Source organism: Aspergillus foveolatus (genome assembly GCF_047715535.1).
Source record: "Aspergillus foveolatus strain CBS 279.81 unplaced genomic scaffold BDW70scaffold_78, whole genome shotgun sequence".
NCBI lineage: Eukaryota > Fungi > Ascomycota > Eurotiomycetes > Eurotiales > Aspergillaceae > Aspergillus > Aspergillus foveolatus.
This window is the reverse complement of record NW_027396142.1, coordinates 72359-94920: the sequence shown is the minus strand read 5'-3', so window position 1 is coordinate 94920 and position 22562 is coordinate 72359. Positions and strand designations below refer to the sequence as shown.

General features: G+C 49.5%; 6 protein-coding genes across 6 annotated transcripts; 3 read left to right on the top strand and 3 right to left on the bottom strand.

The window, feature by feature from the left end:
- Positions 1-263: 263 nt before the first annotated feature.
- On the top strand, positions 264-2877 carry BDW70DRAFT_114695 (transcription factor IIF subunit TFG1). The gene is made up of 4 exons (XM_073734619.1): positions 264-1745; positions 1802-2107; positions 2157-2397; positions 2449-2877. Exons 1-4 carry the CDS (start codon positions 411-413, stop codon positions 2697-2699), a joined length of 2133 nt encoding a protein of 710 aa, XP_073592036.1. The 5' UTR covers positions 264-410; the 3' UTR covers positions 2700-2877.
- Positions 2878-2934: 57 nt separating this feature from the next.
- Positions 2935-9754, bottom strand: BDW70DRAFT_114688 (tetrafunctional fatty acid synthase subunit FAS1). Its single transcript, XM_073734618.1, has 3 exons — positions 9741-9754; positions 3740-9612; positions 2935-3684 (listed from the first exon to the last, which is right to left on the bottom strand). Exons 2-3 carry the CDS (start codon positions 9527-9529, stop codon positions 3199-3201), a joined length of 6276 nt encoding a protein of 2091 aa, XP_073592035.1. The 5' UTR covers positions 9530-9612; positions 9741-9754; the 3' UTR covers positions 2935-3198.
- An 846-nt stretch (positions 9755-10600) lies between these two features.
- Positions 10601-17080, top strand: BDW70DRAFT_143757 (trifunctional fatty acid synthase subunit FAS2). The gene is made up of 4 exons (XM_073738145.1): positions 10601-10944; positions 11074-11669; positions 11737-16682; positions 16741-17080. The coding sequence occupies exons 2-4, from the start codon at positions 11144-11146 to the stop codon at positions 16849-16851; spliced, it is 5583 nt and encodes a 1860-aa protein (XP_073592034.1). The 5' UTR covers positions 10601-10944; positions 11074-11143; the 3' UTR covers positions 16852-17080.
- A 267-nt stretch (positions 17081-17347) lies between these two features.
- BDW70DRAFT_163765 (tRNA (guanine26-N2)-dimethyltransferase) lies at positions 17348-19477 on the bottom strand (the record flags this gene model as incomplete). Its single annotated transcript, XM_073741358.1, has 1 exon — positions 17348-19477. One exon carries the CDS (start codon positions 19475-19477, stop codon positions 17348-17350), a length of 2130 nt encoding a protein of 709 aa, XP_073592033.1.
- A 377-nt stretch (positions 19478-19854) lies between these two features.
- Positions 19855-21196, bottom strand: BDW70DRAFT_143752 (MCP1 family protein). The gene is made up of 2 exons (XM_073738144.1): positions 20840-21196; positions 19855-20774 (listed from the first exon to the last, which is right to left on the bottom strand). Exons 1-2 carry the CDS (start codon positions 21048-21050, stop codon positions 19987-19989), a joined length of 999 nt encoding a protein of 332 aa, XP_073592032.1. The 5' UTR covers positions 21051-21196; the 3' UTR covers positions 19855-19986.
- A 13-nt stretch (positions 21197-21209) lies between these two features.
- On the top strand, positions 21210-22402 carry BDW70DRAFT_114650 (putative C2H2 finger domain protein). The gene is made up of 3 exons (XM_073734617.1): positions 21210-21637; positions 21697-21723; positions 21785-22402. The coding sequence occupies exons 1-3, from the start codon at positions 21611-21613 to the stop codon at positions 22346-22348; spliced, it is 618 nt and encodes a 205-aa protein (XP_073592031.1). The 5' UTR covers positions 21210-21610; the 3' UTR covers positions 22349-22402.
- The last annotated feature ends 160 nt before the right edge of the window (positions 22403-22562 follow it).

Sequence of the window (22562 nt, the reverse complement as noted above, 5' to 3'; positions counted from 1 at the left end):
GAAGGTGAAAAAGAATGTATACTACTTTCTCTGTAAGAATTCCCAAACCAGACTGCGAATTAAGAATGTATGAAGTAATTCTCGTCAATTTATTTTTCTTGTCAATTTTATTGAAGATAGTTCAGTCTGGCTTGGGCTCTTAAAAGTTATGAGTGGTTGAGGTGGATCCTCAAGCTGCCTATTACATAAGCAATGAATGATGCTTACGGACATACTCTCCGTATCGGAACTCTCTTCATCTTATGCAGTGTCTGCTTTCTTCATTTGGATTGCCCCCTGGCTACTGAGTCAAGCTAATGCATATTATCTGAGCTCCAATCTGAAACTAATCGGACATCAGATGTCGCGCGTCTCTTCAGTTGTCTCGGGATTATCGTACCCTCATTGCGTTCAGACAACGAGCAGACACCATGACTACTACGCCTTCAAACAGTTCGACCCCGCAGGCTCCAACGGTGATATCTGGCGCACCACCTATGCGCATTCGGCGGCCTAGGGTAGCTGACCCGCTTGTACGCCCAAAAAAGAAGACTACGGCAAAGGGCCCTTCAGCCAACACGCAAGCGCTTAGATCGTTTCCTACACGACCAGCGCCGCTTAATGCGCAACCCGAGAAATCGAACATACCCGCAGCGAAAAGCGACTTCGCTGCTAATGGATTTAGCGGGCCCTTAGTATCCGAAACTTACGTGGATTATCCTCTCGTAACTACAAAGCGGGCAATCAAGGAGGGTTTAAAGCATCACATCGCGAGATTCGCCTCTAAGAAGGCAGTGGATCCCCGTAATGAGTCTCAGTTCACAAGGCCCGTTAGGCTCCAGCGCCGGGATCCGCGGACACGTCAGCATGAGTTGAACACGGAGAAAGGGCAAGCTGGATTAAGGCAATCTTCTGAGACGAGCAACCAAGTTGATGACATTGAACGAGAAGAGATGGAGGCCAGAAAAATTGCGCGTGAGAAAGAACGAGCAGATAATCTTGCTCAAATAGCCCCATCTGTCGGATCGGCTCCCAGGCGAACGAACGTGCCCAAACAGAAAACGCAACAGGTGACTAAGACGGACATGACGCCAGAAGAGATTGCTCGAACTCGAATCAAATACGAAGAGGCCCTTCCTTGGCATTTGGAAGATTTCGATAACAAAAACACATGGGTGGGAAATTACGAAGCAGCGCTGTCAGAGACACATGCGGTCTTCATATTCGATACCAAGGGGAAAATGTTGATGATACCAGTGGAAAAGTGGTACAGATTTAACGCCAAGAATCAGTTTAAAACATTGACTATCGAAGAGGCGGAGAAGTTCATGGCCAAGAAGATCAAAGATCCTAGGTGGTTCATGGAGAAGCAACAAGAACAAGCCCAGCGACAGGAGCTGGAGAGATTTGCAAAACAAAGAAAAGTCTACGCTGGGAAGCAAGGTACTCCAGCGGCGGAGGGCCTAGAAGCTGACGATATGGATTTTGAAGAGGACCGGTTCGCCGATGATGAAGAGCACGACGATCTGTTCGGTGAGAACGAAGATGCGAAGGCGGCAGAGAAACGAATAAAACAAGATCAACTCAAGGCAAACATATTTGATCTGAAAAACGAAAAGGATTATGAGGAAGAGGAGTTAAGGGAGAAGAGGGAGAAGGAAGCTCGCCGCGTTCTAGGCAAAAAAGTTCGCAAAGCCCTCCAAAAGAGGGAGAAGAATTACGACTACAGCAGCGGATCTGATGCTAATCCTTATACCGACGATGAGGTATGTTGGCCATTAATACTCGCAATGTGTGAAGGTTCTGACCTTGCGTCATACAGAGCTCCGACGACACCGACGAGGAGAGGGCTAAGGAAGAGGAACGGAAGCTTGAAGAAGAGAAGAACAAGAAAGATTCCTTAGCCTCCTCGAAAGGCAACACCACACCATCAGGTCGCTTAAAGCATACTGATCCGTCGAAGAAAACCGCAATGAATGTGTCGCGGAAGCGCCTTGGATCCCCCAATCTATCTGACGCGAGCGGGACGGACACGTCTCGCAAGAAGGGCAAGAACAAGCACTCACCATCGCTGTCTTCCACCCAACCAGGCTCTCGCCCTATGTCCCCTGTCGCAACGTCTTTGCCTGTGCGTGTCCTCGTAGCTTTTAACAATGTCGATTGCTAATTGAGCCTAGGCTAATAAGAAGCGAGTGCGGAACACCCTCCCTGGCGCAGGGTCTGCAAGTGACGTCGAGGGTGGAGCGGGTTCAGCTGGAGAGATGAGTGAAACTGGAAAGTCTAAGAAGTTGAAACTCAACCCACCTCCCATGACCTCTCAAGCAATAACGCCACATGGGTCAAGAGCCGGTAGTCCAACCTCTGTGGCAGGCAAAAACTTTACTGGAAGTCGTGCTAGCAGCCCTGAGTCTCTAAGAGGCATGTGAAACTCGCCCACATCTCCGTAGGACTTGTCACTAACCTCTCCAGGGTCTAATGCCACAGGCCACGCACGTGTTCCGACTCCTGGACCTACTGCGCAAGGTTTTCCTACCCCTAGTGAAATCCATGCTGCTATTCCTGCAAGTGGTATCCTGAGCACCGATCTGCTCAAGATATTTCGCCCACGCATCGGCGACTCCCGAGAGAACCATAGAAAGTTCATCGCAATCGTCAAGGATGTTGGCGTCTATGGGAAGGAAGACCGTCTTTTGCGTCCGGGCCCATGGAAAGAAACGTAAACTGTGTGTCCTGATGTTTTGGATCTGCTTTTGCGCCTTTTCTCATCTCGTGGTGTGAAATTAAGGCTCTTAAATAACTGTCCCGCAGGCATCCACTCCAATACAACCTCGTGTTTATACATCTACATATGCATTGTAGATAAACTTTTATCATACTTCGCGCTGCACGTAGAACGAATGTGACATAGTATAGGGCCCGCCTCTGTTAAGGGCCCGGCTTGGTCTTTGAATATATGGTAATTCATGAACTCAAAACTGATTGAAAATTAATTATAGTGAAGGAAGGCCAACATAAGTGAGCAAAAGGAAAATGCATATCTGATACCACCCGATCTATAATCTGTAGATATCATTCCCATCATAAATGCTATCTGAGAGTATGAACAAAGGGCACATACGCCCAATCAAAACGACGAGATAACCGCGACACACAACCCCAAGCGCTAAGAAGTGCTATAGGACTAAAAGAAAAAAAAAATTCATGGAATGGTTTTCAAGATCAAGCCGCAGTAGTACCGCCATTGCGGGAACCTCCCTCAGTTCCTTCTTCATACTTTTCCCAATTTGCTAGGATATGAGCGATCCTGGGAGAGTTCGTGAGCCGGTATACGTCCTCGAAGTATTCCTTGGTGATCTCGAACGGTCGGGCCGTCACATTGGGTATGTACTTCCCAACCAGTTTGCTTGGATCGATCGTTGTCTTGTTGATCTTCTTGAGCAAGAAGGATCGGAACGGCTTCACACCAGAACGAAGGAAAGTACTGTGGAAGGGTACATCGATTCCCTTAAGAGGAATTGTAGCAAATCCACGCTCAAGATTGATGGGCTTGGGCTTCGCCTCGGTTTGCTTCACGCATTCATGGATGATGTTGACAAGGTGAGCCTTCACGTCTTCCAAGGACATGCTCTGCATGAGAGCCGGAATGTCGATATTTTGCGCTTTGAGGTAGTTCAGCAGATTGGTGAGACAGTCAAGTGCCCGGAGCTATAGAATGGATTAGTATGACGACCACGGACGACAAGTCAAAGGGACTACTTACATCACCAGCCGCAACATATTGCATGTTTGCGACATTGTAGTTGACAATTTCCAAGAGCCAGCCTGTTTGCTCGGAAATGTTCCCAACGACATACTGAAGAGCCTGTTCGTTGAAAGTCTTGGAGATTCGGCTGGGATTAACGGCACACATCGAATAATTCGAACGACCCTGTTCGTCTCGCTCAACAGCAACCTGCATTGTCAAGCCGCGATAAAAGACAACTGAGACTAAACTTTCGATGGGCATAACATCAGCAAGGGCAGCGAGGGCGGAATATTCACCCAAGGAGTGGCCGGCAAAACTGCTGTCTCTCTGAACAAGACCCTTTGAGCGCATGTCTTCGAAGCTTGCTTTCTCCATCAACGTCAAAGCAGGTTGGGTGAATTGAGTAGCGGAAAGAAGGCCCGTCGGTGAGCGGTACGTGTAAGATGTCGTAGTCTCATCAATCTCTTTGAAAATCTTCTCAGACTTAATAGTTCCGTCCGCGTTGACAGTCTCGAAGGTCATGGACATGTAGTTTTGACGGATTGCTTTGCCGCGAGGTCCGCCAAAGTGAACCGTGAGTTCCTTCGGGTTATTCTTGACAATGTCAATGATGGACAGGCCATAGTTCTCAATGAAATGACGGTCCGCCCGGTCCCAAACCTCTTTGGCAACTGGGCTAGTAGCATACAGTTCCATTCCCATTCCTTGTTCCTGGGATCCTTGACCAGTGAAGACGTATGCAGTAACTGGTTGCTCAACCTCTGCTTCACCCAACAGAACCTTATCCTCTGTCTCCTTATTGCTGGCCTCTACCTTAATGATTTTGCGACCGGCAATCATACCGACATGTTGCAGCCTGACAGTGATTAGGTCGTTTGGAAGAACCATATCTACAAGAGATACATGAAAGCCTCGAACACGGCCAATATTGTTTTCGGCCGCCCAGGTTTCAACGAGACTGCGAACCGCAGCGCTCGTGTACATTCCATGGGTGATGGTACCCGGCAAGTTGGCGTAGCTGGAGAAAACTCGAGACACGTGAATAGGGTTGTAGTCTCCGGAGACCCTAGCGTAAGTTTCGTTGGATGCAGGAGCACGGAGGACTAGAGGTGTTTTCCCGCTGAGAGGTATAGGGTTTTCGAAGTAGACAGGCTGCTCAATGGAAGTTCCGTTCCGCTGAAGATAGTCAATCACAGGGTTTCCATGAGATGTGCCAGCCTCGTAGTCGACCGAAGCAACCTGTATCACTTCTTTGGTGGGAAGTTCGAGAAGGACCTGGCCCATAGTTTGCACCTGGCTGAAAACATTCTTGTTCTTGAACCTGATCAGACTTTGGAGACGGAAGGTCAGGGTCTGACCCAACAGCTCAACGTCGTCCATGTCAAGGCGGAACCATTCTTTGGATCGAAGAATGGCCACATCTCGGCTAGACGCAAGGTGAACCTGCATTGGGACTTCATCCTTCCGCTGGAAGGTATTTTCGAAGTCTGTGTATGCTCCCCGGTAAAGGAACTGGCTAGTGACATGCATTATGGGCTCGCCATCCCTTCTGATAGTACCACAAACTTCGACAATCTTTCCAGACTCTTCGTTGATGATGGAGTTGATCTGTGCGGTGGTATCTAGAACATCTCCCACCTTGAGCGGTTGGGCACCAGGAACCATCTTGAACCCGTTAGAAAGGTGAACTAGCTTCAGCAAATCTCCGTCAATGGTCCGAGGGAAGATGGGTTTAGTAATAGCTTTCCATCCTGCTACGATGGCAAAGTCCATGGGCGCAAAAACTTCTTTCCCAGGACGTTCGACGAACGCCTCTCCAGTGTTACCGACAGCGTGAACGAAATCAGCAACAGCCTGCGACGTGATAGTTTCACGACCTCCACTGAACGTGGCCGTCGTTGGTGTATCAAATGGAACATCCTTGTTTCCAAACCAGATACGATAATAGAATTCCTTGATGCGGTCGTTGCGACTGTCCATGACCTCTCTGATGGGCGCATAGCCGGTATCCGGGTGATAGGTAAACAGGAAAGTTAGAGGAACCACTCCGTTCTCGGCAGTTCGTCCCTCATACAGAGTAAGCGCAATTTGGTCCTTCTCGTTTAATTTGATATCAACCGTCTTAACGAGTTTACCAGACTGGTAAGGTTCTCTGACGCTGATAACAGTTTTCGGGGCATCCTCAGGATTCGCAATCTCCACATACATGCCGGGGCTCGGCGCGAGTACCCGCTTCAAGGGGTTTGTTTGGAAGCGGTGACCTTGGACAAACACATCTGCCGAAAACAGAGCATGTCTCCACGAATATGAACGGCCTGCAAGAAGACGACACCAGCGGTTAACCTCTGGCAGATCCGCTGCGGACGAGGACAACCGGTAGCTTATCTTATTTGCGTCCTCTGATATGGTAAGGCCATCCATCTCAATATCCTCCTGCGCCTCGCTCAGTCGCCCTCCGAAGTATTCGGTGATCGGAATGGTCGTTTCGTCGCCGTTGTACACGTCTTTAACGAGGCTTTCAATATGTCCCTGGTGAATAGAGTTGAGAATATCCCCAACCGGCTCGTCAATTACCGTTGAGAACTTGGCGGCCATCGGACCTTGCAAAATACAGGTCCTTCCGACATCCTGACCCACCACTGCTTCCAGATCCTCACTTTGCCACAACGAATCCTTCTTAAACCAGTATTCGAAGTTTTCATCCAACGAGGGAACAAATGGAACGGGCTTTTGCCCACGACGTTGACAGAGTAGAAGGAAATGCTGGACATCCTGGGCGTTGATAAGCTGGGTTGCCGCTTCAGGATAGGCGGCGAGAATATTGTCGACGGCGGGATAAGGAACATTAAGCTCCGAATAGTTCTGAAGGAGCGATGCTTGCCCTTCAGCGGTAGTAAAACGCTCCTCCACCCGCCGGATGAAATCACCCGTCAACTTCTTCAAGGAATCGTCTATCCACCGGCCCTCGTGCTTGACATACATCAGATCCACCATGCGATGTACGACCTCTGCGTACGTCATATCTTCGAGGTCAACGGTCTCTCCAGCGGAATTGCGCCCGAACCAAACCTTCTGGAAGTCGTCATTGAGCTTCTTGATAATATAATCCCGTTGTTTCTTTAGCTCCGGCACACGCTTTGCTTTGTCCAACTTGAAGATCTTTTGATCCATCTCATGCCAGAACAGAACACCGCGAGTAGCCAGTTTGTGGATGGGCTCACCCATTTCCGAAAGGACAGTGACGACTCCTCCGGCAGCGCCTTTGTAAGTTTTCTCCCAATCCTGGTCGTCAAGGCCAGGAGCATCCACAATGGCTTGTTTGGCATTCTTCGAAGTGTGTGCTTCTTTGGCAGTCATCATGCGGCTACCAAATAAGCACCCATCAAAAGGCATTGGGGGGTATCCGAAGCGGGACGACCAGTTCCCAGAGAGGTAAGGGTACGTATCTTCGGCGCCACCGAATCCGCTACCGGCGACGAGAATGATGTTTTCATGCCGCCTGATACGGCTGTACATTTGCAGAATTGGTTGATGGAAGTCTTCAAAAGAGTGATGTCCACCCCCACGGCCACCGGTCCATTGTAAAATCACAGGAAACTTAGGATTTGCCTTCGCAATATTGATGACCTGTTGAATTGCATCTACGGAGCCGGGCTTGAACGCAATGTGCTTGATACCGAGAGTTTCAATGTACTCGTTGGCCACTTCGATAGACGGGACACCTGCGCCAATAGTAAGACCCTCAATTGGCACTCCGTCGGCCCTAAGCTTGCCGATGAGGGGGATTTGCCAACCCATGGCACGCGGATTAACGTAGATCAGGTTGACGGTAATACCTCGACCAGGAGGAATGGCCTTCTCAATCTTGGTGATCGCCTCCGTCATGGTTTTTGCGTTGTAGTAGCCTCCGCCAGCGAGTTCGATATGGTAGCCCGCATTCATCGTTGCAGCAACAAAGTCCCATGGAACGGTGGTTGGCGTCATTCCAGCAACCATAATAGGCGGAATACCCAATAACCGGCTCATTTTGGTGTCGACGAAGGTTTGACCGGTAGCATTCTTCACAAGGCGTGGTCCATATTCTTTGACCCAATCAATGGCATACTTCACCGAATGTTCATCGCGATCAAACAGTTCCGGCTTGTATCCGACCTCAGCGTTGGTACCATCCATAGATCCTGCGAGTATGACGCGAACTCCGGTACCGTCCTTGTTGCGATTGGTAAGAACTCCAAGACCTGAAATGCCTCCGGGACCAAAGTCAACGATGTGGGTAGCATTTGGAAAAGCGGTTGTCTGTTCCCAGTTGACAGGATCATGAGTGATCATTCGAACCAGTGCAGGAACGACATTTGCATCGCTGATCGCCCTCAGATCATCGCCGGTTTTGGTACCATAGACTGGGATGGTAAGTGATTTCGGTGAAATCTCGACATCCTCCAGATCCTCCATGATACGATCAAATGCTGAGTATAGGTATTGGCTATGGAAGGGCGCCGTGATCGGGAGGAATCGGTTGACGAAGCGGACTTTGCGCTGCGTGAACGGCACGCGATTCTGGTCCAGACCGGTGGGAGCCTTGACCTTGCGCAAACGAAGGTTAAGGCCATAAAGCGAGAGAGGAGGACCAGTAACGACAAAGTTACGCGCGCTGTTGACGAGTGAAATTGAGATGTGCCTATCCTCCGGGAGATGCTGGTTCGTCATGTCGATATGCTCCTGCACGGCGGTACGCGGTAGGTCACGAATTGAAAGCATAGGGGTCGGTGTCCCTTCCCCATTTTCAATCGAGTCTTGTAACACGGATGGAGCGATTGATGTTCGAGGGTATGCCTGCTGGCTTCGCAGACCAATCCAGAAGAGCATCGTTAATGCATTGGCAACAGCTTTGTGGAAGCTCTCCCAGGTTGTGGCTGTAGCAATTGCAGCAGCTGTAACAATTCCCTGCGAATGACCTGTAGTCCCACTGAATCGTTCAAGAATTTCACCCGGTTCCTTCCCAAGCACCCTACAGGTGACCGCAAAATGCGCCAACTGCACTAGCCCGATCAACGGCAGACTGACCGGTGCTGACACAAGGTAATCGACATCAGGCTGAGTGTCTGGTTCTCGGAGCCACTGCATGACATTTAGACCCTTCGGATACAGTTTGTTGGCGTCTGGTTCGCGGGAAAGAGACTGCAGTAGCTCGGCGGATGACGATATGAGGTCATCCACAAAGGACGTGTAGGTATTGTAGACTTCTCTCAATTCATCAAAGTACTCCTCAATGTTCCCCTGCCCTCCGAAAACAGAGTAGATCCTGGCCTTCTCATCCGAAGCAGCCCTGAAAAGTGCGGAATCGTAGGGCTTGGTCGGCCTTCCGGCAGCTGCTCGCCCAGCATAATAAGCTTCAACAACCAGAACTTTCTTGGCTGTGATTCCAGGGAGGGTGGCGGCGACCGCGTGGACATCATTCCCGCGCATGAATGCCCGCTCAAATTCGTTAAGAGCTAATTTGAGAACGTCTTGATTCGTACCGTGGGCATCGTCTTCACCCTCTTCAACTTCGTGAGCGACATGCCCGATGTACCGAGCAACCAGCTCTGCTACCGACGAAGGCTCATCATCCTGTGCGAGCTCGTCTGTGGGCTCTGGTAGTGATGCTGTGAAAGTGTCTTTCAGCTGCGAGGCATGGAAGTGAAGCGATGTTGGCACAAGAAACGAGAATTCAAGCGATCCATGAGATAAGATGAGCGGCCTCAATGACTGCGATGAACGAGGTGTATTGATGCCGGTCTGAGGACCTGTTGACGTTCCATACATCTTGTCGTAATCTCGTGTTTTATGCTACGATAATTTCGTCGTGGCAATCCTGATTGGAGCGGGAACGGACAGGCTAGAGAAATCTGCGAGTGGTCAACAAAAAAAGCTTCAACTCGAATGGCTGCACACAAACTAGACCGATCGTCCGCGAGGAACTATCGCATCAGAAGCCGGGATAGCGTGTTGTGAAGCCAAAGGAGCATATTCCCACCTATTATTAAGAGTAACTATTCAGGCTTGAGATCTTGTCCACTGAGGCAGCTCGGGATTATGCCCTAACGGAATTGGAGATTGAATGAAAATACAGAAAATAAAAGAAGGTCTATAAAGAAGAGCAAAATGGGGCGCGACGAAGAGAAAGGTGGAAGAAGGCCCTAGAGACTAATATCTTTAGGTCTGCCTGGCAGAAGGAAAAAAGTATCGGTCGGCCGAGCAAGAAGACGTGCCGAGTAGCTGCAAGAGCCTGACCGTTCATATAAAGTTTTGTAATGTTGAACCAGTCAGACGGAGGGGAGCTTCCACGGATTTAGACTGGTTGAACAGGAAATTTCTTAAATGGGTATGGTGGATCGTGGATCTGCCCCAAAGGCCATAAAACGGTTGGGCTGGACCATCCGAGTGTAATATCGTGACAATACCATACCTATAGAAGGATCTATCTGATATTAGAGCTGAGCTGATTTGTTGCGCTCACCCAGACTCTTGCTAAGTATGATTGGAAGTGTAGATGGTTTTGCTGAACAAAAAGCCCAAAAGTTTCCTCAGTTCCAGGGCCAGCTAGAGACTTAAGTTATGCCGGAATCAATTGGAACAAGTTCAGATTCGCGGCTCTGGCTTCCAGCACCCGGAGACCTTTTGCGCTGGGCGCTTAAATCTGAACTCAAATAGGAACTGTGGGATACTGTACCTAATCTAGGTTGGAGTACGGAGCATAGGGGATATTATGTGGATAACAGACTTAACTTCGTCCAGATTACAGCTAAGGAACAGCTAAGGAAAAAGGCAGGAAAAATTACAACCTCAACCGCCCACCGAGTCAAGGCCGATTGTTCCAGGTTGCCTCTAGTATGGGTTTTCTCGGACCCGAACAGTGCAATAATAACCAGAACACGCTCTCGCCCCAACAATCATCAAAAGCTTGCTAAAGAGTTGTTATCGCAACACCTCTTGAGCTTTGGTCCCCCTCACTGGAGCCCTTTTCTTGTTCTTGCTCCGTGTAATCTTCTCTTACACTCTTCTTCTCCATTTACATTACTACCCACTTCTTTATTCAGTTTTTACAACATATCATCAATAATCCCTTGTTATTTCTGGGAGTTTTCTAATCTGCATTCTTTACCCTGGATTCTCTGCGATCCTTCTCACAATTGCTTATTCCATGTTGTGAGGCCTGAAGGAGTCTTTTCAAGTGTACTGTAAGCATTTCCCTGTCTATTTTCCTTTTTTTTTTTGGCCATGTTATATGTGCTTGGTTGCTTGCGCCGACGACAAAGCGTGCATGGTGCTGAAATCAATTTGCTGCTGACATCTTACATGATTCTAAGGTCGATTGCCCATAATTTTTAGATCCACGGCCTCGATTACCCCAGGTTAGAGTGCGGAGTCAATAGCGACATGCGGCCTGAAATTGAACAAGAGCTGGCGCACACCTTGCTGGTAGAGCTTCTGGCTTACCAGTTTGCGTCTCCAGTAAGGTGGATTGAGACACAAGATGTCATTCTTGCGGAGAAGCGGACAGAGCGCATTGTGGAAATCGGTCCAGCAGACACTCTGGGTGGAATGGCACGAAGAACCCTTGCCTCCAAATATGAAGCATATGATGCAGCCACATCTGTGCAGCGTCAAATACTTTGTTATAACAAGGATGCAAAAGAAATCTATTACGATGTTGATCCAGTGGAAGAAGAAACCGAGTCCGCACCCGAGGCTGCAGCTGCTCCACCAACGTCTGCTGCTCCGGCCGCCGCCGTGGTTGCAGCCCCTGCCCCTGCGGCTTCAGCACCGAGCGCCGGCCCGGCGGCGCCAGTTGAAGATGCGCCCGTGACAGCTCTGGATATAGTAAGAACACTCGTTGCTCAGAAGCTGAAAAAAGCTCTATCAGATGTGCCCTTGAACAAAGCTATCAAAGATCTGGTGGGAGGTGAGTGGTTTAGAGCCAGTTATCCTCGCTTCCTGAGATGGTGCGCTAACACAAGGATAATCTACAGGCAAATCTACACTGCAAAACGAAATTCTAGGAGACTTGGGCAAAGAGTTCGGTTCTACGCCTGAAAAGCCAGAAGACACCCCTCTAGATGAGTTAGGTGCATCTATGCAAGCCACATTCAACGGGCAACTAGGCAAGCAATCTTCCTCGCTGATTGCTCGTCTTGTGTCGTCCAAAATGCCTGGAGGTTTCAATATCACGGCTGTTCGTAAATATCTGGAGACAAGGTGGGGCTTGGGTCCTGGCCGACAGGATGGCGTCTTGCTTCTCGCCCTTACTATGGAACCCGCTTCACGTATCGGTTCTGAGCCCGACGCCAAGGTGTTCCTCGACGATGTTGCGAATAAATACGCTGCCAACTCAGGCATCAGCCTCAATGTCCCGACGGCTTCTGGAGACGGTGGGGCAGGTGCAGGAGGAATGCTCATGGACCCCGCCGCTATTGACGCTCTGACCAAGGATCAACGCGCTTTGTTCAAGCAACAACTGGAGATAATCGCCCGTTACTTGAAGATGGATCTCCGAGACGGTCAAAAGGCTTTTGTTGCTTCACAAGAAACCCAGAAAACCCTGCAGGCGCAGCTCGATTTATGGCAAGCAGAACACGGTGACTTTTATGCCTCGGGAATTGAACCTTCCTTTGACCCTCTAAAGGCTCGTGTTTACGACTCCTCTTGGAACTGGGCTCGTCAAGATGCTCTGAGCATGTACTACGACATCATTTTCGGAAGACTCAAGGTCGTTGATCGTGAAATTGTCAGCCAGTGTATCCGCATCATGAACCGCTCGAACCCTCTTCTTCTTGAATTCATGCAATACCACATCGACAACTGCCCAACCGAACGCGGTGAAACCTATCAACTTGCCAAGGAACTTGGTGAGCAGCTCATTGAGAACTGTAAAGAAGTTCTCGGTGTCTCTCCGGTTTACAAGGATGTTGCTGTACCTACCGGTCCTCAGACTACGATCGATGCCCGCGGAAACATCGAATACCAAGAGGTTCCTCGTGCCAGCGCTCGCAAGTTAGAGCACTACGTGAAACAAATGGCGGAAGGCGGCCCCATCTCAGAATATAGCAACCGGGCTAAAGTTCAGAACGATCTGAGAAGCGTCTACAAATTGATCCGGAGACAACACCGCTTGTCTAAATCCTCTCAGTTGCAATTCAATGCGCTTTATAAGGACGTTGTTCGGGCTCTCAGTATGAATGAAAACCAGATCATGCCGCAGGAAAACGGCAATACGAAGAAGCCTGGTCGCAACGGCTCCGTACGCAACGGAAGCCCTCGCGCCGGGAAAGTCGAAACGATACCTTTTTTGCATCTTAAGAAGAAGAACGAACACGGCTGGGATTACAGCAAGAAGCTCACTGGTATATATCTAGATGTGCTGGAGTCTGCTGCCCGATCTGGCCTCACATTCCAGGGTAAGAACGTTTTGATGACTGGTGCTGGAGCTGGTTCTATCGGAGCAGAAGTTCTTCAAGGATTGATCAGTGGCGGTGCTAAGGTTATTGTAACCACGAGTCGGTATTCTCGTGAAGTGACCGAGTACTACCAGGCCATGTATGCCAGATACGGTGCACGTGGTTCGCAGCTTGTTGTGGTGCCTTTCAACCAAGGCAGCAAGCAAGATGTGGAGGCCTTGGTTGACTACATCTATGATACGAAGAAGGGCCTGGGCTGGGATCTGGACTTCATTGTTCCATTTGCTGCGATTCCGGAAAATGGCCGAGAGATTGATTCTATCGACTCGAAGTCAGAGCTCGCTCATCGCATCATGTTGACAAATCTTCTCAGACTTTTGGGTAGTGTCAAGGCGCAGAAGCAGACCAATGGTTTCGAGACACGACCAGCTCAGGTCATTCTCCCGCTGTCTCCAAATCATGGTACCTTCGGTAATGACGGACTTTATTCAGAATCAAAGCTCGCTTTGGAAACACTCTTTAACCGCTGGTACTCCGAGAACTGGAGCAACTACCTCACCATCTGCGGTGCGGTTATTGGATGGACGCGCGGTACGGGCTTGATGAGCGGTAACAACATGGTCGCCGAAGGAGTTGAGAAACTGGGCGTTCGGACCTTCTCGCAGCAAGAGATGGCATTCAACTTGCTCGGCCTCATGGCTCCTGCAATTGTAAACCTTTGCCAACTTGATCCTGTCTGGGCAGACCTAAACGGCGGGCTTCAGTTCATCCCTGATCTGAAAGACCTTATGACTCGGCTTAGGACGGAGATAATGGAGACGAGTGATGTTCGCAGAGCGGTTATCAAGGAAACTGCCATTGAAAACAAGGTTGTGAATGGAGAGGACAGTGAAGTCCTATACAAGAAAGTCATCGCAGAACCTCGCGCGAACATCAAATTCCAGTTTCCGAACTTGCCGACTTGGGATGAGGACATCAAACCCCTCAACGAAAACCTTAAAGGCATGGTCAATTTGGACAAAGTCGTCGTTGTCACAGGGTTTTCTGAAGTTGGACCATGGGGTAACTCCCGTACTCGCTGGGAAATGGAGGCTAGCGGCAAGTTCTCTCTGGAGGGTTGCGTGGAAATGGCTTGGATCATGGGTCTCATCAGACATCATAATGGACCTATCAAAGGCAAAGCCTATTCTGGCTGGGTTGATTCGAAGACTGGCGAGCCAGTGGATGACAAGGATGTCAAAGCCAAGTACGAAAAATACATTCTTGAGCATTCCGGTATTCGCCTAATCGAGCCCGAACTCTTCAAAGGATATGATCCCAAGAAGAAGCAACTGCTTCAGGAGATTGTCATTGAGGAAGATCTTGAGCCATTTGAAGCTTCAAAAGAGACTGCTGAAGAGTTCAAGCGGGAGCACGGCGAAAAAGTAGAAATATTTGAGGTCCCCGAGTCCGGCGAGTACACTGTCCGCCTGAAGAAGGGTGCCACCCTTCTCATCCCCAAAGCACTCCAGTTCGACCGTTTGGTTGCTGGTCAGATTCCTACCGGCTGGGATGCAAGGAGATACGGTATTCCGGAGGACATTATCGAGCAAGTTGATCCAGTGACCCTCTTTGTCCTCGTTTGCACTGCAGAAGCCATGCTCTCCGCCGGTGTTACAGATCCTTACGAATTCTACAAGTATGTCCATTTGTCTGAGGTTGGTAACTGCATTGGATCTGGTATCGGAGGTACACATGCCCTCCGAGGCATGTACAAGGATCGGTACCTAGACAAGCCTCTGCAGAAAGACATTCTCCAAGAATCCTTCATCAATACGATGAGTGCTTGGGTGAACATGTTGCTTTTGTCTTCTACAGGTCCTATTAAAACACCTGTTGGTGCATGCGCCACCGCTGTGGAATCCGTCGACATCGGGTACGAGACTATCGTGGAAGGCAAGGCGAGAGTTTGCTTCGTCGGTGGTTTTGATGACTTCCAGGAAGAGGGCTCCTATGAGTTCGCCAACATGAAAGCTACGAGCAATGCTGAAGACGAATTCGCCCATGGTCGCACCCCTCAGGAGATGTCCAGACCCACTACTACCACTCGTGCAGGCTTTATGGAATCTCAAGGTTGCGGTATGCAGCTCATCATGAGTGCCCAGCTCGCTCTTGACATGGGTGTACCCATCTACGGAATCATCGCCCTCACCACTACTGCCACTGACAAGATTGGCCGCTCTGTGCCTGCCCCCGGTCAAGGTGTCCTGACCACAGCACGCGAAAACCCCGGCAAGTTCCCGTCGCCCTTGCTCGACATCAAATACCGCCGCAGACAACTCGAACTGCGCAAAAGGCAGATTAGAGAATGGCAGGAGTCGGAGCTCTTGTACCTTCAGGAGGAGGCTGAGGCAATTAAAGCTCAGAACCCCGCTGACTTTGTTGTCGAGGAGTACTTGCAAGAGCGAGCTCAGCACATCAACCGTGAAGCCATCCGACAAGAAAAGGATGCCCAATTCAGCCTTGGTAACAACTTCTGGAAACAAGACTCGCGTATTGCTCCCCTTCGCGGCGCCCTTGCCACATGGGGTCTCACTGTGGACGATATTGGTGTTGCATCGTTCCATGGTACTTCCACTGTTGCGAACGACAAGAACGAATCTGATGTTATTTGCCAACAAATGAAGCACCTCGGACGCAAGAAGGGCAACGCACTTCTTGGAATTTTCCAGAAGTACCTTACCGGCCATCCAAAGGGTGCAGCTGGCGCTTGGATGTTTAACGGGTGTCTGCAAGTCCTAGACAGCGGCCTGGTTCCAGGCAACCGTAACGCCGACAATGTCGACAAGGTTATGGAGAAGTTCGATTACATCGTTTATCCTAGCCGCAGTATCCAGACCGACGGTATCAAAGCCTTCTCTGTTACTTCGTTTGGCTTCGGCCAGAAGGGTGCTCAGGTCATTGGCATCCATCCGAAATACCTGTATGCCACCTTAGATCGCGCACAATTCGAAGCATACAAAGCCAAGGTTGAGACTAGACAAAAGAAGGCATACCGCTACTTCCACAACGGCCTGGTCAACAATAGCATCTTTGTTGCCAAAAACAAAGCGCCTTATGAAGACGAACTTCAGAGCAAAGTCTTCCTGAATCCCGATTACCGTGTGGCCGCAGACAAGAAGACTTCCGAGTTAAAATATCCAACTAAGCCCCCTGTTGCTACTGATGCAGGATCTGAAAGTACCAGAGCTGTGATTGAGTCCCTGGCGAAGGCTCACGCCACCGAAAACTCGAAAATCGGCGTCGATGTTGAGTCTATCGATAGTATCAATATCTCAAATGAAACTTTCATTGAGAGGAATTTTACAGCCAGCGAACAACAATACTGCCAGAATGCCCCGTCGCCGCAGTCATCGTTTGCGGGAAGATGGAGCGCAAAGGAGGCTGTCTTCAAGTCCTTGGGTGTCTGCAGTAAAGGTGCTGGGGCTCCCTTGAAAGACATCGCAATTGAGAATGACTCCAACGGGGCGCCTACTGTTAAGGTAAGATCACTCGACATGTTTCATGTCCAATTTTACATTTGAGTTAACAAATTTCTAGCTCCATGGTGCTGCGGCCGAAGCTGCCAAAGAAGCTGGTGTGAAACATATCAGTGTCAGCATCAGCCACAGTGACACGCAGGCAGTCGCAGTGGCAATCTCACAGTTCTAATGTGTTTGATGAGCAGAATAATTGTTCAGGCTTTTGACCTTGTATGCGGCATATAGATGTTATTGTTGGTATTTAATGCATTTGTTGATATCAGTTCCAATTGAGCATACAGTCTCCTGCTCTCTGGTGTTGCCAGTCAAGTCTTCTAACAGGAATCGTGCGTAACTTTACCTAGCGATGCTCTACAATCGACGTCCTGAAGATCAGTACCTAGGCAAGAGAGTATATAATCAAACCCGGGCCAATAACGCACTTTGTGACGGTACTGGCAGATTCTCGGTCAACCATATACTCAAGACTATATACTCGCTGTTTCTGTTAAGAAGCTAGATAACTGTAGACTACCACGAATATTGCTTGGGTTCGTTGTTCCCTCCTACATCTGTTTCACCGAGTCTACGTATAAGCGGCCAGACGCGACATTTACGAGTACTAAGAGCTCTAATACATTTTTTGTTATATCTCAAACAGGCAACAACCAATCCCTATACAGAAGTTATTTACGGCTTCCACCAGACGCTCGACCCAAGGGTCCCCAGTTCGCTCTCGGATTCACCTGGTACCTAACAAGCCGCTTTCGGCGCCGTGCTTGCCGCCCAAGAGACTCGTCGAAGACCACTTTAAGCTCCGAACAATCCTGGTTAGGCAAAGAACGGTTATCTAGTCTGCCATCTGAAGAATCTTTCTTCTGCTGTAGTGTTTTCTGTGCATCAGTTGAGGAAGAATCTGGTGCACCGTCATCTTCGCCCGGCACCGTTCGAGACCCCGCGCGATACAATGCAGCCTCGACTCTAGTGATAAGATCAGACAAGTCCTTGCCTATTTCAGCGGCAGCAACGAGCTCCCTCTTCAATTCCGCAAATTGCGGATCACCCTTGACCTTCTCCCGACTTTTAGCCATGATCCCAGCAGCCGCAGTCCCCGGTCTAATCGACTCCTCTTTAATGGGCCCCTTTTGTCTTGCCCATTCGCGCATGATCTCCCAAATAACGGCCCATGGAGCATCGGTGCGAACCGTGTTCGGTTTAGTGTGACTGCGAGTACATTGGTAGCCCAAGTGACGAAGAGCACCACAGAATTCGTAGTAGGGAACCGTGGTGGTGTGTAGAACTTTTGAGATACTAGAGAGGCTGAAATAGAAAGGATGAGGATCTCGAAGAGAAGGGTCTGTTCGGGGAATGATGTGTGTAGGGTCTCCGGATGGGGCTGGGGTGCCTTCGTCAGAATTAGTCGGTAACTGGCTTGTCTCATCTTCCGAGGACAATTCCAAGCTCAGATCTTCTTCGAGCGCAGTGGTCAACATTCCTTCCACTCTGTCTATTGTTTGATATACATCTCTGTCGACTTGCGGGAGGAGATCGAGAATCTTCTGGATGAAGTGCGGGTTGTGAAGAGGGCCAGCCCACATTGGGCCAGACAAATGAGTTCTCATTCCGCAATGCTCACACTTTTGGTTTGCGGTTGGAGCCTGTGCAAGTCCATAATGGTAAAAGGGGTTTCCTTTCTTATCGAGCTTCTGCTTGGTTTGAGTCAAAGGCTGGGTAGTCCATGCTCCACAACCCGAGTCGCAATTGTACACAAGCATTGTGTTGCCCGACATAAACTTCGCCTGTGCGGGAGACCGATGGATACGGACAAATAGTCGAGCATAAAAATCGATCGATAGAGAGAGAAGAGGTTCAATTGCGAGGCCGTATTTTCCGGCAGCTATCGCAACGCTGTTTAAGATTAGCCGCAGACCACCCTCGTGAGAGTGCATTCCTTTCATCGGGACGCCGCCGTATAGGGCAAAAGACTTTTCTGGATACCCATTTGATGCCCACACGCCTGCATCAGTGCAAGTAATGCAAAGAAGACCCTCATCCTTGATCCCTTGCACAGCAGCATCTATAAACGGGGCAGCGCTACCGTAGGGATCCAGATCGATGACGTCGAATTTGCCAGCGTCGTCTCTCTTTTGAGATTTAGTAGCCGGTTTGATTCGGCTGTACATATAAATGCGCGCATCGCCAGTGTTAGGTTGAATGAGATTACCAAGACCGTTGTACTCAATATTGAGTTTCATCGATTGAATCGCAGAGCTCGACAGATCGTTCGCAACGACACGGGTGACAAAGGGGATCTCGGACGCATAGCGTAGAGCACGTAGACCAGATGCAGATAAAGCATCTAAAATCGTAAACGGGGGATGAGCATCCGGCGTTTGATGATCCGGTTCTGCCGTATCTTTGACCTCGCTATCCGGCCTGCTGACCTGCTCTTTACCGTCACCGGTTCCCTCTTCTTCCCGCTTCCTCTTCCTATTCCTCCCACCCGCACACTCCTGAGCCCTACGTTTCCGCTTCTCATGTGCCTGCTTATTCGTCGCGATTACATGCTCTCCATAAACGCGAATGGCAAGAACCGTCAGGTCACGGTTGAACTGTTGAATTGGATTATAGAAGACAGTCTGGTCCTCGTCTTCAGGCTTAAGATCCCTCCTTGTCGCTTGCGTGGCTGCAGTTTCGGCAGGAGGCTTTAATATGTATGCTTGTCCTTCCTTTATTACCCGGTACTCTTTGCCGCCGTACTGCACTAACTGACCGGCAGAATCGGTATCTTTGGAAGCCTCTGATTTCGAAGACATGGTGTGCGAATAGCGGAAGGCGGGCTGGTCAAGCTTGACTTGGTAGCGTAGGCTGTTGGCGTTCACGCACTGCGCAGCTACTCGAAAATACCTCGATTTAAGGGCGGAACAAGTGGTTAAGGTACGGTATAGCTGCCAGGTTTGCTTCATGGAGCTGAAGGCGCAGCTCTGTTGGACCGGTGAAACGTCAAGAGCTTGCGCTGCCCCACTGAACTCGCAGTGATTGTTGTATGAGTCTTCGCAAACCCGATGCTCTCGCAAATAGAAAAAATATCCGGAGATCGGCGCACGGACCTGCCAAGACATCTCACTCCGAAGAGTGGTAGTGTATGTAGCTGCAGACCACAGTAGGAAGTAACAATGCAACGACAAGCCCTTGCATGAACAAGAACTATATAACAGCCTTCATACTGGGACTTCAAAAAAAAAAAAACTGCACCAGGATTCGCAATGAAAATCAGCAGTAGCATTACGATTTATTATATTTGTTATTAGAACCTCAGGTTCGCCTACAGCCAGTTTCCAATGATAGGCACCTGGCTATATATTTCATTCCAGCGTTTCGCCTCCCATCCCAAACCCTCTCCGCCGTTTCCAACAATCCACAGTGCGCCAGCAAGCCAGACGCACGCCCCCAGTGTAGCGATCTTGTTAAAATTCCACCACATTTTCTTTCGTCTCCTGATATGCTGATCACTTTCCGTGTGTCCAAGATCCCCTTCTAATACGCCCTTTTTGCTACCTCGAGTTTTCCGAGCAGTGGTGACCCTCCAGCCCATCCACGACGCCAAACCCCCGAGAATATGGTAAACCCCGACGAAGACAAAAATATGGTAGTATGTGACCCAAAGTACACGGCTCCGTGCTATTCCGTGAGCGACAAAGCTCAAACTGATGCTTGAGCTTCCCCCATCAACCATAATCGGCACGACACGATTGACAAGGACATGAGTAGCAAGCAGCGGGGCAAACACATACCCTAAGCGTGCTTGTAAGCTCATTCGGGGCCAGAAACTGAGCGCATATCTTTGGTCTCGTGTCTCGGCGCCATAGAGACGCGCGCGACGTGAAGAGCGAATATTGCGGAGAGCAATCCCGGATGCAATATGTGTTAGGATGGGAATAGTCAAGATGAAATTTTCAAGCGAGGGAGATTGATAGATCGGCCTTGTGAGGAGAAGGTAGTTATCGCTTTCGGGAACCGACCGAGTCGCTATGGGAATGAGCGAGGTGTTTGTGAAATGTAGCGCAGCGAAGAAGATAGGAGGGTATGTCGAGTACCTCTGGAGTGCAGACACTGTAACATTCTATCAGTCAGTCAAGCGACGCTCATGAGCATCAATTTTGACGGGTTGATCCTACACCATGAATCCCAATTCTGACCGCGCAGACCTAGTGACCATCCGAGATTCTGACGCCCCGACGGAGGTTCATATTTGCGTGTGTAGTCTTCAGAAGATATATCCGGGAAAGTCTCATCCACCGGGGATGGGTCCAGTTCCTGCATAGACACTATAGATTTTGTATCGATGTCATCTTGCGTCGGTAGATTCGTTGCCCTGGGGGAGGCCATTTGAGCGGCTAAATATGGAAGATATGCTACTTAGACAGTATGTTAGGATAAAATCATTGCAATTGTTGATAATGACAAGGAGACGGTTATATCTGTATCTGGGAAGTACTGGGATATGGGTCTATGGTTGGAGAACGAGGCTCGCCAAATCCAGGTCTGGAGCTGTGGAGTTCTGGTTTTCGATTCCTCCTACCGTCGCTGAAGCCCGCCCCAACCTTTCAGGTCCCCCGTTGATCGTCATCACATCCCATTCAACATTATTGGTTCTCCAGGCACCATCCTTCCTCAAGATAATAGGCGGGATGCTTTTGCATCGCAACATACACAAACCGTTCCTACCGCAGGCTCTATGTGAACACACATAGCTGTTGAAATCCCGTGTTAGCTTCCTTCTCCAGGCGGTAATCGAAGCGGGCAGAACCAATATCCACCACGGCGTCATATTAATTCTCTACAACATAGCTCAGACATCGCCTGGTCGAGAGATGCAGAAGTCATTAGTGCTCTGACTCCATGCACCCTCCTGACTCGTCATCCAACAGCCTTACGACATAAATTGCATGTTAACGGCTAGAAAAATGGGGCCGGCAAGTGTTTTTTCTTGAATTCGTCCAAAACCCAGCTTTCTGACTTTCTGACTGCACAGCGAGGCTTTACAAATCCTGCTCCTAAGGTACGGCAAACCAATGCTTGGGGTTCTTGCGTTCGTTGACTGACCCACAATTCCATATCAGACCGAATCGGCGCGGTCAGCTTTAAGCTCTTTCACTTGTACGCTATGCAACAAGTCTTATTCCCGTCACCCAGAGTATGAAGCGCACATTGGATCTTATGACCACCAACATCGCAAACGTCTTCAAGATCTCAAACAGCTATCGCGAGACCCAAATGCAGCAGAAAAAGCTAGACGGGCGGAGAAAAAGGCCGACGCAGAAGCTGGGTTGAGAGTACTCGACACTCCGAAGACCGGCTCCGCCTCGGGCACTGGAAGCAGTGGAGGTTTCAAGAAGGGGGGCTTCAAAAGTTCATTCACCACTGTTAAAGGCCCAGCTGCCCCTGCTGCTCCAACGAGGAAGAATGTGCTAGAAGATGACGATGAAGAAACCACCGCACCAGCTGCCGCAAGGGGCGATGATCACGCTCGTTCCAAATCTGACATGGCCCCTAGGATCATACAAGAACAAGAAGAAAGCGACACAGATGAGGAGTACGTGACCGATACTGCAGGCGGAGGATACTATGATCCGCGGAAACCAACAGATTGCCTCCCCGGCTGTGTCGGCATTGCTCAGAGCTAAGGCTTCCTGGGTCTCCTAGACGCTCCTTGCGGTTTATGATTAGACCTTGACTCAGTGAGAATATATGAAATATTTGCGTCGTTATACGATGTGTTAAATACTGTTGTCTTGCTGGACCTCAAGAATTCCGAATTGGATTCGGCGTCAACTAAGATGCATGTTTCCCGCTGATCTGTCTGCGCTTGCAGCCAAAATGAGAGCTCATATTCACGGG

Coding starts and splice junctions, on each gene's coding strand:
- BDW70DRAFT_114695 (XM_073734619.1), top strand. CDS start 411: ATGACTACTACGCCTTCAAACAGTTCGACCCCGCAGGCTCCAACGGTG. Junction 2,108..2,156: donor CTGTCGCAACGTCTTTGCCT/GTGCGTGTCCTC, acceptor AATTGAGCCTAG/GCTAATAAGAAGCGAGTGCG. Junction 2,398..2,448: donor CAGCCCTGAGTCTCTAAGAG/GCATGTGAAACT, acceptor TAACCTCTCCAG/GGTCTAATGCCACAGGCCAC.
- BDW70DRAFT_143752 (XM_073738144.1), bottom strand. CDS start 21,050: ATGGCCTCCCCCAGGGCAACGAATCTACCGACGCAAGATGACATCGAT. Junction 20,775..20,839: donor TCAGAATTGGGATTCATGGT/GTAGGATCAACC, acceptor AGAATGTTACAG/TGTCTGCACTCCAGAGGTAC.
- BDW70DRAFT_143757 (XM_073738145.1), top strand. CDS start 11,144: ATGCGGCCTGAAATTGAACAAGAGCTGGCGCACACCTTGCTGGTAGAG. Junction 11,670..11,736: donor TATCAAAGATCTGGTGGGAG/GTGAGTGGTTTA, acceptor GATAATCTACAG/GCAAATCTACACTGCAAAAC. Junction 16,683..16,740: donor ACGGGGCGCCTACTGTTAAG/GTAAGATCACTC, acceptor ACAAATTTCTAG/CTCCATGGTGCTGCGGCCGA.
- BDW70DRAFT_114688 (XM_073734618.1), bottom strand. CDS start 9,529: ATGTATGGAACGTCAACAGGTCCTCAGACCGGCATCAATACACCTCGT. Junction 3,685..3,739: donor AATATGTTGCGGCTGGTGAT/GTAAGTAGTCCC, acceptor TCCATTCTATAG/CTCCGGGCACTTGACTGTCT.
- BDW70DRAFT_114650 (XM_073734617.1), top strand. CDS start 21,611: ATGTTAACGGCTAGAAAAATGGGGCCG. Junction 21,638..21,696: donor CGGCTAGAAAAATGGGGCCG/GCAAGTGTTTTT, acceptor CTGACTGCACAG/CGAGGCTTTACAAATCCTGC. Junction 21,724..21,784: donor TTACAAATCCTGCTCCTAAG/GTACGGCAAACC, acceptor ATTCCATATCAG/ACCGAATCGGCGCGGTCAGC.